General features: G+C 37.3%; 3 protein-coding genes across 4 annotated transcripts; all 3 read left to right on the top strand.

The window, feature by feature from the left end:
* The first annotated feature begins 393 nt into the window (after positions 1-393).
* On the top strand, positions 394-2280 carry LOC130693469 (uncharacterized). Its single transcript, XM_057516624.2, has 7 exons — positions 394-476; positions 544-598; positions 663-821; positions 892-990; positions 1052-1117; positions 1213-1356; positions 1456-2280. The coding sequence occupies exons 1-7, from the start codon at positions 454-456 to the stop codon at positions 2110-2112; spliced, it is 1203 nt and encodes a 400-aa protein (XP_057372607.1). The 5' UTR covers positions 394-453; the 3' UTR covers positions 2113-2280.
* Positions 2281-5594: 3314 nt separating this feature from the next.
* LOC130693499 (protein RER1-like) lies at positions 5595-6967 on the top strand. Its single transcript, XM_057516654.1, has 6 exons — positions 5595-5723; positions 5912-6004; positions 6138-6242; positions 6313-6412; positions 6468-6688; positions 6747-6967. The coding sequence occupies exons 2-6, from the start codon at positions 5927-5929 to the stop codon at positions 6843-6845; spliced, it is 603 nt and encodes a 200-aa protein (XP_057372637.1). The 5' UTR covers positions 5595-5723; positions 5912-5926; the 3' UTR covers positions 6846-6967.
* Positions 6968-10494: 3527 nt separating this feature from the next.
* Positions 10495-12723, top strand: LOC130693618 (cyclin-dependent kinase 5 activator 1-like). Of its 2 annotated transcripts, XM_057516802.2 has the most exons (3): positions 10495-10629; positions 10730-11658; positions 11727-12723. In XM_057516802.2, exons 2-3 carry the CDS (start codon positions 10885-10887, stop codon positions 12051-12053), a joined length of 1101 nt encoding a protein of 366 aa, XP_057372785.1. In that variant the 5' UTR covers positions 10495-10629; positions 10730-10884; the 3' UTR covers positions 12054-12723. The 2 variants fall into 2 exon arrangements, with proteins under 2 accessions (XP_057372785.1, XP_059351944.1); XM_059495961.1 differs by lacking the exon at positions 10495-10629 and having other exon boundaries at positions 10670-11658.
* Positions 12724-13885: the final 1162 nt, after the last annotated feature.

The raw sequence follows: 13885 nt of genomic DNA, 5'->3' as shown, positions 1-13885 counted from the left end.
TGAAGTCGATCTCCTAAAAATTTCGATTCAGCGCTATTGAACATGCGTGGCACAGAAAAAAACCGAGAAAACAGAAATACCTGGTTTTGCAAAACCATTGACACATCTGAAGGCATTGGGTTGCAATCCATCAGATCAATTAAAATCTTTCATTGAAAGGACATCTTTTAAAAGCAATTGAAAAACTATCACTAGAGACACGCTACATTGATTCAGATATTGAACGAAAGGCAATGATCGAAAACTAAAGCCCAAAACAGCCGGGGGTAAAGTAGACTCAAGCGGAAACGAAACCACGATATAATGGGAATATTCAAAATAAGTTTCAGCGGTTGCGCCAGATAGGGCGCTGGCCTCGGTCACACCCCTTGGTTTCCGTTGTCATAGTGAAAATCAACAATAATTTGAGTGACTTCTGTGCACCAGTGTGTTTTTCGCCATCAAAAATTCACAATGGAACTTCAAAGTGAACTAATGTAACCAATATGTATATCATGTGTATTCTTAAAAAATTTGATAAAAAATGTTTTGTTTGGACCTTAGTCGACCTTCTAGGAATAAACACCGTTCGAATGCCGTCACTGCTATGCGCGTAATTGTGAGTGATAGAAACAAAGTTTTTTTACTTAAAAAGCTGCCTACATGCGAAATGATGATACTAGGATCGACGAGAAGCGGTGACTGAACTGGAGCAAAAATTGGCAAAAAGTAAGAAACAGCTATTACGAGAAGAAGTAACCGCATTTGAAAAACGAACAGCAATAGCAGAAAAGAAGGAACAACTGGAGTGCGAAGAACTGCAGAGTTTGCAGCTTTTTCAGGTAAAGTCAAAAGGAGTCTATCAATTACGTTTTCATTTGTATAGTAGCTTAACTTTCGAATTTCCTTTAGACAAACTTGAAAATTCGTGAATCTGTTTTATCGGATCTGGAAAATGACGAAGAAGAATGTCGAAAACTGAGCGAGGAGCAACACCTTCACCTACTCCAGGTACATAACACAATAAGAAACAGCTAGTGCAGATTATAGTTTTAAACCCTGTTTTTTTTAGATGCAACAGCTTGAAGGTGATCTAACCCAGTTAATGACTAAGCTTGAGTTCTTGCAAAACTACCAGGTTAGAAAGTAGTTCTTACGCACTTAAGGAATCATACTACCCTAGGCATCAACTAGTTTTCCTTTTTAATGTTTTTTGAAACTTTATCTTCGTAGAACACCATATCGGACGTAGAAGGATTTGATCGAGTAGTCAGTAAATTTCAAGAGTTAAATCAAACTTGGCAAAATACGGCTACTGAATATCATGAAATATTAACCAGCGCAACCAAATCAACGTTTAGAAAGGGACATCCAATGGTAACATTTTGTTTTCACGATACGAAACTAGTTCAATACTCCGTACGATAAGCTTACAACATAAAGGAAGCCTACATCATTTCAAACAAAAATTTGCAGGAGACTGTGATGCGGACCCTAGATGAAACAAATGCTGCCGACGGTCAACGAGCTACGCATTCACACGAATCAACGGATCGCAACAAGACGGCCCGAAACGCACAGTGGCAGACTTGTACGGTGGTAGAATCGTTCAAACAACACGGCCATACTTACTTGGCAATCGTAAATTTAGCAGCGCACTTGTCGTTTCACCCAATAGCGAGGACCCTTACGAACGTTGGTGGTTCTAATCTGCGGGCTGTCAAACCTACCAAAACTCTTTTCGGAAAAAAAGACGAGTTGGAGAGAGTTCCTAGCATCGAACAAATCAATGTGTCAGTACAGAGCAACAAAGAAAGATGGAGAGCATTGGCTGCGGCTGCAATGGGCGATGGTAGAGGGCAAACTCGGGGCGAAACCGATGCCTCTGTTTCATCCGATATAGGTCGAGCTGCTGACTCGGTGAGCATTGAAATCGAAAACAAATTGTTGGCTCATGCTGACGTGTGCAGCGTTTCGTCCATTTGTCCAAAACAATCCATTATCAACAAAATTGCTATTAGCAAACTAAATTTCATAGAACAAGTTCTTTACGACTTGACATTGATCAAAGATGAAATCGAATTTCACACTGATCCCTTATTTTACAATGAACCCGGGCATTCGTTTGCCTAAGCAGTGAAAAGGTCTTCCACGTTTTCCTCCAAAATTAAGTAGGCTAGCGCAGCGCGTTAAAATCCTTTCCAACCAGGTATGGAAAAATGGATTTTAGATCGATTTGTCAGTAGGATTTATGCACTCACCTTGTTTACTTTTTTATGGCGTGTGTCTCTAATAGCTAAAACGCAAAATATAATATGTGAGTAGGCTATAAAGTCTTCGTTCATGTGGCTAATAGAGACTATTACAATAATCAGTGTATTTCATAACAAGTTAATGGGTCATCATGTTTGGTAGCGGTACTCAGTCTTATTAGTCTATAGCACTGCTTGCTACAGCAACGGATTTGTGAACTGGACACTGTTATACACAATACGTTGTGACAAAACGTGCATATATGGATTCGATGACGTCAACCCTAGACATCACTTGTTTGTCTCTTTTTCCCACGTTCCAAGTTTTTTATTGATAAAGATTAAGTTGGCGATGAATACTCGGGTAAGCAAAAGTCACTGAAGATCTGTATAATCCTCAGCTATTTGGTCAGGGTATTAGGCGCTGAACTCACAATGTTTTTTTCCTGTGACAGCTAATAGTTTGCTGAAAAAGCAGACGCATTTCTGGCTGCTTTTACGTAGTGAGTTCAGCGCCTCAGGTAGGAATAAGACAAACTATTTTTGACGGGAAAAACTTAGTACCGTCTTCACTTTAAAAAATTCCCTTTCCTAAAATAATTAAAATTTAGTGATATTATTAAAAGGGAATATAGTTTAATGAATATGCTATTGATTGATGTAATTAAGAAGTCTGGGAAACATTTCCTTGTATGAAAAAAAATTTAAAAAAAACGGGGTAGTGCCATTAGGTATCCCGTACGCTAAACGCGGTGTTCGGTTAATACATGACTAGCATGCTAGTCAATCAATTTTATAGATAAAAAATTGAAAAAATTGTGCTAGATAGGGGATTATTTAATTAACACCTGGGCGTTTTTTCATTTTTTTATCTTCATTTTTTCTGTCCCTTTTTTACATTTGCGCAAGTCTCCTTCCGCCATAAGACGCCATGTTAAATGGCCCCAAAAACCCCTAGTGTTCCGACACTTTTGGAGGGTACTGTATATACAGTATATTACAATTATATATATATATTTATACATCCGTACAATTATATTTATATATTTATACATACATAGAATTATAATATATATATTACTATTATCAGACTTGCCGCGCCGATCAATTTTCCGATCGCGATCTCCGATCCGATCTTTTTAGTTTGATCGGATCGGGCGATCCGATCAAACTGCGAAAGATCGGATCGGCGATCAAATTTTGCCGATCATTTTTAGCGATCATTTTTGTGCAGCATCTAACGGTAAAAATTTACACTGTTTCGCGAAAATAGCATTGGCTGTCACAGCGACAGTCACTGGCGGCCATTGAGGGTGAACACTAAACAGTTTCCTTCAATTGGCATTCGCAAAAATAGCAGTGAAATAGAACCCTGCGGCTGAAAATCTACAGCTAGATGGCGAAAAGTTTGATCGCTAAAAACGATCGGATCGCGATCAATTTTTTGGGATCGCCGATCCGATCTCCGATCTTTTTCAAAAGATCGGATCGGCGATCAATTTTTTGATCGGAGATCGGATCGGCGATCAATTTTTGATCGCGATCGCGGCAAGTCTGACTATTATATATATGTACAATAGTTATAGTTATTGAAATAAACGAATATAAGAGAAACAAATTTTTAATTATTTGTCAGCAAAATTAATTACGATATTCGCTGATTTAATATATAAATAATATAAATATAATATAAATCGATAGCCCTTGGTAAGGGCTATCCATTTTTAGGTAATTATAATCAACATTTTCAAATAGAAAAAATCTTAAAGGCAAAATATGTTTTTGTTGTTTTTCCATCTAAGGTTGTAATGGACGCAACTGATAAAAACAAAAAAATAGATCTTTTACGTTTAAACTTTTTCCTTTTCTGAAAATTTAACATAAATTTCATAGAAGTAGATAGCTGTTGAAAAGAGCTATCGATTTATGCAAAATTTGTCAATTTTGACTGTTTATTTTCCTCATAAATAATTATTAAAGGATTTCATGATTTTAGAAAGGGGAGGGGTGTGTGAAAAAGACGAAATTTTGCATTGATCGTTTGATGCTTAATCTTCGTCAAAACAGGAAATCATTATAATATTTTTGTTGCTGGTGATCCAGGAACAAGTTATTATAAACGATTACTTTTAAGATGCTACATTTAACCCCAAAAATTACGCTTGATAAAGTGGTTTTTGACAAATCATTATGGCGGCCATTTTCTTATCGCGCCAAGCAGACTTGCCGCGCCGATCAATTTTCCGATCGCGATCTCCGATCATTTTTAGCGATCATTTTTGTGCAGCATCTAACGGTAAAAATTTACACTGTTTCGCGAAAATAGCATTGGCTGTCACAGCGACAGTCACTGGCGGCCATTGAGGGTGAACACTAAACAGTTTCCTTCAATTGGCATTCGCATAAATAGCAGTGAAATAGAACCCTGCGGCTGAAAATCTACAGCTAGATGGCGAAAAGTTTGATCGCTAAAAACGATCGGATCGCGATCAATTTTTTGGGATCGCCGATCCGATCTCCGATCTTTTTAAAAAGATCGGATCGGCGATCAATTTTTTGATCGGAGATCGGATCGGCGATCAATTTTTGATCGCGATCGCGGCAAGTCTGGCGCCAAGTTCAAATTGTAAGTCGGTGTAAAAAATTGTAGTTATAAGTAAGTATTTAAATTTGGTTTGCAGCTAGGGAATTTTAATATCCGTCTTAGATAGAAAATCGCAGAAATTAACTAAGATAAGTTACACAAATTTATTTCGACGTTTCTCATTTAATTTACAATTTTAAGGGTCTTTTTCCACATTCCGCGTGGAAAATTACGTTTTATCGCGCCTTCCGCGTGGAAAATTACGTTTTATCGCGCCTTCCGCGTGGAAAACTACGTTTTATCGCGCCCTCCGTGCGGAAAAATTTCAAGCAGACAGCCATACCAAAAAACAATTGAATAACGCCTTGCGCGTTTAGCCCATAAGAAAAAGTGCATCTGCAACTATGTACTACTTAGTACATATGTACTGAGACCATGTTGTATACCGGGTATTTTGAACCGAACGGAACCGCTTAAAAAGCACTTACTCGGGTAGTAACCAACTGGACATTTTTCACATTTTTCGGGTATGTTGACACTCTTTTTTCGGGTTTTAGGTAATAGGGCCAAGCCCTATTTTTAAAATTTTTTAAGAAGGACAAAAAGCGATGTTTTAAGGGTCTAGTCGGGGATTTAATCGGGGCAATAGCACCGGTCGAAGAACTAACAGCACCGAAAAAAAAATCCGCGCACTGCATCGACGAAATAGCTCCCCGATCTTCGCAGGGCGAAACCCTACATTACTGGGAGACTATTGCTCGTAGCTTTCCGGCCTTGCTTTTAAAGTAGAGGCCTTTAGTCCAAAGCCGTACGGTTATAAGTGACAACCGGGAATTATCGAAGTGGTGTCATGGCTGCCTAAATAATAATTTTCTCATTCCTGCCGCTACGCTACGTTTTGTTTAAAAGTAACTATATTACGAGAAAGTGGTAATTCTTACAGACTAAGTTATTAGAATTTTGAACGCAGTCTTTGAGTAGAATAGCTTTCAATTTTTTGCATGCCCGTTTGAATGAATATGTCATTTCTAGTGTTAATTGAAAACAAATGACGTGTCGAATGGACACTAAAAATATCTTTGATTCATGGCTCTAGGTGCTATCGGCTGTTATGATGATCCCGGATCAAGGAGCTGATTCAAGGCAAACTCCTAACCTGTTAATGCAGTTTTTTAAGAGGCTGGGACAAGTAATTATTTTAATATTTGGCTTACCAACAACTGCAAGTTGTTTAGATAACTTTCCGGATAATATTATTGTTACAGTGTGCTACTTTAGTCATTGCAAATTGTGATCGTCTCTCACCATACTTTTTTTTGTAGGCATATCAAACTCTTCTGGACAAGTCAACTCCTCATCCCATATCAAGATGGATCTTTACCTTTGTACTGATAACAGTATTTTTGGCAAGAGTTTTCTTCAGCAAGGCTAGTACCAAATATGTTAGGTTTTTTTAACAGGTTTCATGTTTTTTATTAAATTTCATTTTCATTTTAGGGCTGGTATATAGTCACATACGCTCTAGGCATTTACCATTTAAACCTTTTCATTGCATTTCTCTCTCCAAAAATTGATCCTGCAATGTCAGATTTTGAAGGTATCATGATTTGGACATAAAGTAATATCAAGGCTGATTTATGTTATTAATGCAGAATCTGAAGATGGTCCAGAATTGCCAACAAAAGCAAACGAAGAATTTCGTCCATTTATCAGGAGACTACCCGAATTTAAATTTTGGTATTCTGTCTCCAAATCTACAGTAATTGCAGTGTTTTGTACGTTTTTTGAAGTTTTCAATGTCCCCGTTTTTTGGCCTATCCTTGTGATGTACTTCATCACACTCTTCTGCCTCACCATGAAGCGTCAGATTAAGGTAATTTTTACAATTCAAAATATGGAATTAATTATTCTTAAATATTTTCTTGTCATAGCATATGATCAAGTATCGCTACATACCATTCACCCATGGGAAGCCCAAGTATCAGGTAGATAATAGCAAAGGGTTTTCGGGAGCCATCCCTAAAAAGTAGGAAAAACCAAATTTTCAACTAAATTGATTACTGAAATGTTCTTCAAAATTCTGTATGAGAATAGAGTTCCCATTGTTGTGGGGGATATCCAGACCATATGATACATCTATCACATTCTTGTATCATGTTGCATCATTGTTTTCGTTAACGAAATGTTAAATGGAATTTGCTATGAAAGATCATTACAAGTTTCTAAGACATCAAAGAAGTGCGTATCAGACACTTCATCCTAAATTGCGAGCTTAAGTTTTAAGAATCAAAGGATTGCAAGGAAAGAACGAATATCGTCCAATTCTGCAGTTTGCAGCGGAGCGTAGTTCTCTGAAACTCCCGGAAACTTGCCGCGTAGCACCTGACAAGATGGCAAAAAAAAGATATCAACAAGTAGCAGGAATGTGGAAAAGGAACCATGTGACACTAAAGATAATCTTAAAACTAAAAAACTGCTGAGAACAGGAAAAATTCGATAAGTCTAAAGTGCCTAATTTCTATTGAAAAATATTCCAACACCATAGCATTTATATTCTTTATAGGAAGACGTCGATTGCTTATGATTGTAAATTACTTTTCTGCCGGTTATTCTCAGCTGAAATTACCTAATGAAATCGTTGTGGTGCTATGCTGAAACGTGGTGTTAATTTTTAATATTTTTTTATACTAACGTCTTTTAAGACTTCTGATTTGTGAATCGCCGGCAAAGCTTGAAACTTACGTTACTTTTCGTAATCGTCGCATGATTTTAAATGTAAATCATGTGTTTTATATCTTAATTTAAGTTTTTGGGACCCATGGCCCAATAAATTACGTAAAGGTAAACTTTAACATTATCTTGTTTAAATTAATTTTCGCATGTTGGAAGCCTTAATTAAGAAAACATTATGTTACAGTATAGTTTAAGAGACTGAATGTACAATTGATATGTACTGCAAGTGAATATTGGCTAAATGGAAGACTACTAGATTACGATGCGGGATACTCGTGTTAGATTCCAACCATAGTAAAGTTTATGTCAATGTTTGCTTGACTGAGCAAATAGTCGTCCTATTTCTGAGTGTTTTAGTGACCATAAAATTCAGGGGATAAGATCTTAAAGGTTGTCATTGTAGGATTTCAGGACAAATTAAAGGCACCCTAATAGTGCCATAAGGATTAATTAAAATCGTTAAAAGGACGTCAGTGAGCCATACACTGATTAATAATCAGTGATTATGATTTTCATATACACATGTTTTAAGATATTACGTGAAACTTAAAATGATAGCGCAGTGGTTGGACTTTCCGAACGGGAATTATGATATGTTAGGGAGTATGGCTCGATCTCGGTGAAATTCTTTTAGAGCTCATCATCAGACAAAAACTTGGCTTTTTCATAGTCATCAATCAATTGAAGCTAATCGCCTAGGCTTTACACTTAAGCTATCCATTATCAAAAAATCAGAAATTTTGGTGGCTGCTGTAAATATATGTTTCGTTATAATGAAACATTGGTCGGTCTATAAAAAAATGCTAGGGTTACCATACTAGGGTTCTTTACCCTTCCTGCTGCAACCACCAGTATATGGTGAGTTACGTAAGATCGGATGGATTTGGTTTGGCGCGAACCGTGACAACAAAAGGGCGATGTATTCTGCTTCAAATATGTATGGGACGAAGTTCGATATCATACGATCGAAGACGAAGTGGATAAATACTAGCGAAAATTTGCTTGATGTCGTTTATGAATCACTTTAGACATTGCATTATGAATTAGAGCATATATTGATGATTTTAAAACAACTAGGGTTGTTATTGCTTAATGTAGTAACTCACGAGATTATCGCCTCTCGACTTCTACAAGAGTCATCACTAGATGGTTCCAGACGTCACGTTATGAAGTCCATAAAGAAATTTTGATTTTTGATCCTTTTCATTATACAAAATTGGCCAGAAACATGATCTGGCCAATGGTGAAGCAAGGCTTTCTCAACGCCACCTATCAGGGACATACGTTACTATCACAATTATTTAAATGAAAAACGGTTGGTTACATGCATAAACTTTAATCGTCGTATATTTCTTGAAATGGTACATGGACATTTGAAGGTCAAATTCTGAAAACGAAAACCATGAAAATGCTAGAATTACCTTATTTCATGTCCCTCAAGGAAAACTCAAAGAATGATAGGAAATATTATCCATTAAAACAATTTCATATTGTAAAGCCAAATAATTTTTAAGTGATTTTTTAGCTTGTGTTATTTGCACTTATAAAACACAACGTATAAAATCCTCGTTGAAGAAAAACTTAAAGCTAGAGAAGTAAATGATCTACAAAAAGTTAAAGAGAAAGCTGCAACTAAAGTTTAGTATTATTATTCGGCTATATAAATCTTTATCTATTTTCCTGCTTATTACTTCATCTGACCATTTGTTGAATTTTGCTTTAGGTGTTGATAAACTAAATCCTATGCATGAGCCAAATCTAAAAGAACCTATCTTCTATAGTAATTGCACAGTAACAAACCTTAATTGTTGGTAAGGATTTACTCACACTAGTTACTGTTAATAACTAAACACTTCTTCTTACACGACAGAACATAACATAACTGTTGCTTCCATTGACACAAAAAAAAAATACTAGATGTGATCTACCTTCCGTAAACACAAAAAATTTGATTCCACAACCAGGTTGGAAGATAGCGACGATTGCCACCTTAGACAAGAGTCGCCTCCCCACCTCCACCCCTCTCCGACTCTTGCCGCCGCATTAGCCCCCCCCCAAAAAAAAAAAACTAATGCCTCCTAACTAATGCCCCCTCCCCTTAAACATAGCTATAGACCCCCGTTCATCGGCATGTAGGAGACCAAATACGATTTCAATTAAATTTGTTAAAACAACGGAAAATTACTTATAAAAAAACTGCAAATCAAATTATTTTATATAGTTAGATCCTTCTGGAGAATGAACATTCCAACGGATTTCTCTCTTTTTATATGGCGACTTAAGGCGCTAGGACGCTGCGTCATTATACTATCTGCTAGTTACGACTACTAGCGCTATAGAACTCTTTTTTCGCTGTTTCCATTGAGGAAATCACTAGTAGGCATTTTGTTGCGTCCTAATGGTTACGTATCTATCTGCATATTACTGAATAGATTTAATAGCCACTAGTCATCTAAACTGTTCCGCCGCTCTGCGGATCGTCACCCGATAACACTTGGTCACCGCCATCTAGTCTTGCGCGCAATTTTTCCCTGCTAATTACACGAAAATGATGTGATTTTTGCTACGGCAAGAAAAATCTACCACTGTATTGTTCTTTCATAGAACACCAGCCTAAATGTAAGGAATAGCCGCTAAGTTAGCAGTTAACCTATACAACAGCGAAGCTAATTTACGCAACCTTTCAATCGTCCAACAAGATCAGTGTGTGAAAAATTGCATAAATGACAAGCCTTCAGTAGAATACATCGATCAACGACAGCGGAAATGCACGTTTTCTAACTAACTTGCTCCAAAAATAATTCAGGGACCTGCGCATGCTTCGACTCCATTTATTACCAAGTGCTGCGACGATATCGATTTGCTCAGGCGTTGGGGTACCGTGTGCTCAAGAATTAGGGCTCTTCTGTTGGCCGACGGAGACTGAACGCATGCGTAAAAAATGTTGCCTAGCGTCTACCGCCCGATCACCTCCCGCTAAGACAGCGTTTGCGCTTCGCCCATACTCAAGTTCAATGGTTGTTGTTGTTCGCCGTTGAAGTTCTCCTGACAGAAACGCTTCTAGCTTTTCAAGTCAAAACCGTAAGTTTATTTATTTCCTTTTTGTCTGTGTATCTGCAAAAATCACTTCACTTTTGGCATTAGAATACGGTCGCATAATAAACCGTTCATTTGTTATTAGGTCCAACACACGTAGTTCCAAAACAAAAAAGAGGCACGATCGATAGGCACCTGCTTTTGTAGCTTGAACGCCCATGATGATTTGTTAGTTACATTTGCCAAACCCTTAGCATCAGGAAAAGCAGTGAAAACTGTGAAGGATTCTAGTTAAAGATCATGGGAATGGTCATGAGCTTAAATGCTCGCGACGTTCGATCAGCCATCACGTCAGACGCCCAAAATCACCATCATTGCTGTAAAGACGCCATTTTGCATCCGACCACCAGCCAAACGGATGAGCCAAATAACAAATCTCACGTTGGAATTATTCGGAACGAAAACGATGTAAGAGACAGTCAGCTGGAGCGTAATTTTCGTAAGTCATCAACGTTTATAAATTCGCTCAGTTGGAAACGACTTTCTAACCCTGCTACCCAGAAAAAGAAAATGGAAATTCACAATGCAACTATCTCCAACCGCGTGTCTGTCTTGCGAACACCGTTGGATAACGTGCATCCTGTGCTCGATAATAACAAGAATATTCAAAAAGCACGTTACACTTTAAGAACGAATGACTACTTTGAACCGACATTTCAAACAAAAACTACTGTTCGTCCACCGCTGATGCTGTCGGTAACACCGTTCGACTCGAAGGGTGTCTGCACTGGGAGTCGGAAAATAGAAAACAAATTTCAGATGGAAGACAAACGGGAACCTAAAATCCAACAAGTTGCTGACACAAACAAAAACAATAATAACAGAACGATTGTTCTTAATAAACCCGTTAATAAAGCGAAGAAAACAGTTGTCCAAGCATCGACGTCCGAACTTCTCCGCTGTTTTGGCGTTTTCCTATACCGCCGGTGTCGTCGACTGAAAGATTTTCAAGCAGCAGATGCCGTAATGTGGCTCCGGATGGTCGATCGCAGTCTATTACTACAGGGATGGCAGGTAAAACATCATTCTAGAAAAAAATGTATACCAGAGGTATCTAACTGGCTTGGCTTATTTTATTTTAGGATATTGGTTTCATCAACCCGTCAAACGTCGTATTTGTCTACCTGATCGTTAGAACAATAGTAACCGAGAATGTCGAGTCTGAGCAAGAACTGCAGTCTATCGTTCTGACGTGTCTGTACTTGTCGTATTCGTACATGGGTAATGAGATTTCTTATCCCCTCAAGCCATTTCTTGTCGATTCCGACCGGAGTCGTTTCTGGAACCGCTGCCTCTCTATTATAGATCGACTGTCAAATGACATGCTGCGGTTGAACTCCGAACCCGCTTTTTTTACCGAAATTTTCAGTGAATTGAAATCTTATGGCACTTCAACATTCCATTCTTGAATGCTGGATATTCAAACTCATGATCTCAAGGAATCATACTTTTGTTTTCGTTTTCATTTTTTTTTTGCACGAGTGGTGTGATCCAGTGTTCCATTTCATATTCATGTCATCTGAGTGGTTAATCTTTTCACAGCTACGGAAAGGAGGCTTTGCCTCCACATGTTGCCGATGAATATCTGGTTGCTTAGGTTAAATATTCCCTAAAAGCCCTTGCTCTTTTCTATGTCAACTACAAGTAGAAAACAAAGGCAGGTCTTCTATGATGATGAATTGATAAACTTGAATTAGGACGGCATAAGTACACTTTACATTATTTCTTCTTTAGAACATGTAAGGAGTTTCAGAAACCAACAAAAACAGTGCGTAACTAAACCGTGTTGTCATGGGGGTCGAGCGAACAATCTTGTGAAAATATACAAAATATGGTCATTTGAGTAGTTCCAAATCATCCCTTGGATCTCAGCATTTAACATTTTAATCTAACCAAAACCTGTATTTCTATACATATTGCAACTGTTAATTGTTTGTAATATTACATACTGCATCATGTAATAGTGTATTGCCAGATCATATAATGAGTATGTGACGTTAACATGTGCTGAAAAATCACTCTTTCTCTTTTGATCTCCTTTATGCAAAATTATTCCTGATTTGTATTACACATGGTGCAGTACACATATTATAAATGCTCTTACCAACTTTTTAAAAATTTCGTCATAAAAAATGTTAGTGACAAATTTCATTTTGACTTGACTTCAAAGGCTCAGTACATTTAACAAGCATGTAAAAATTAACTGTGGATTTTCAGTTCCTTTGAAAAAAAAAATATACAACTTCACATGCAAGCTGAATGGAAAATGGTCAATACGAAAATAGTTTCATTGGCATTCCTTTGTTTTTAAAAATGAGCACACTCACTTACTAGAATATACCGTAGTATATGGTATATTCTTTAAAATGGTTTTCCTTGTCTAGCGTTTTTCTGCATATGTAAAAGCAACGTAACAGGAAAAAGAACGGCGTAAAATGCATTATGTTATTTTCCGTTGAAGTGTTCATCTTCCTTTCTTTCTTCTTTTTTTTTTCTTTTTCTTTTGTGTTCTATTTTTTATACCCATTATCTCTAAAGCGTGCATCGAGTCTGACAACGTGTGGTAAGGTCTTCAAAGTTTGTAACGAGATCATATTCTTTTTGGATCTATTTTTGATTTGGATGTTGCCGAGGGGTGTAAAAGTCTTTGGCGAGATGCACGAGGTTCTAGAATCATGACTGATTCTCCAATGAAAAACTTGATTCATTTTGTAAGTGTACGAGATGTTTCCAACCTTTCCATCAAATTTTAATGGGGGTTTGGAAGAGTTTACAGTAAATTTAGAATTTTTCGCTTTGATTTGGCGTTAAGGTACCGTTTTCAACTATGGCACAATAAGATCCACAATATTTGGCGCCAAATTCTTTATTGTGACTTAAAACCGCTTAAAACCCATATACTTAGCTGAAGATTCGTGTTCATTTTTGGTCGCGGACACGGCTGTTAAATCAGTTGCTAACCCCTGATTTATTCAAATATACTAGAGCTGTGTATAATTCGATTCAATGTATCACAATCATTTCACTTTTCACATTACAGAATCTGCTTTTTTAATGCCACAAATACATCGAAAACACCAGTATGGTTATTCAGTTAAAGACGCCAGCAGGTTTTCTGCACAGAAAACAAAGCCAATAGAAAACGAATATGGTTTCCTTTTCAGGCATATGGCGACTAAGATCAACTGCTTTAATTGATTAAATTAAGCAAAACATTCACTAGCACACAATGAACTGACAT

The sequence above is a fragment of the Daphnia carinata genome, chromosome 1 (genome assembly GCF_022539665.2).
Source record: "Daphnia carinata strain CSIRO-1 chromosome 1, CSIRO_AGI_Dcar_HiC_V3, whole genome shotgun sequence".
Lineage (NCBI taxonomy): Eukaryota > Metazoa > Arthropoda > Branchiopoda > Diplostraca > Daphniidae > Daphnia > Daphnia carinata.
Note: the sequence above shows the minus strand (reverse complement) of the source record. Positions and strands in the feature narration are given on the sequence as shown.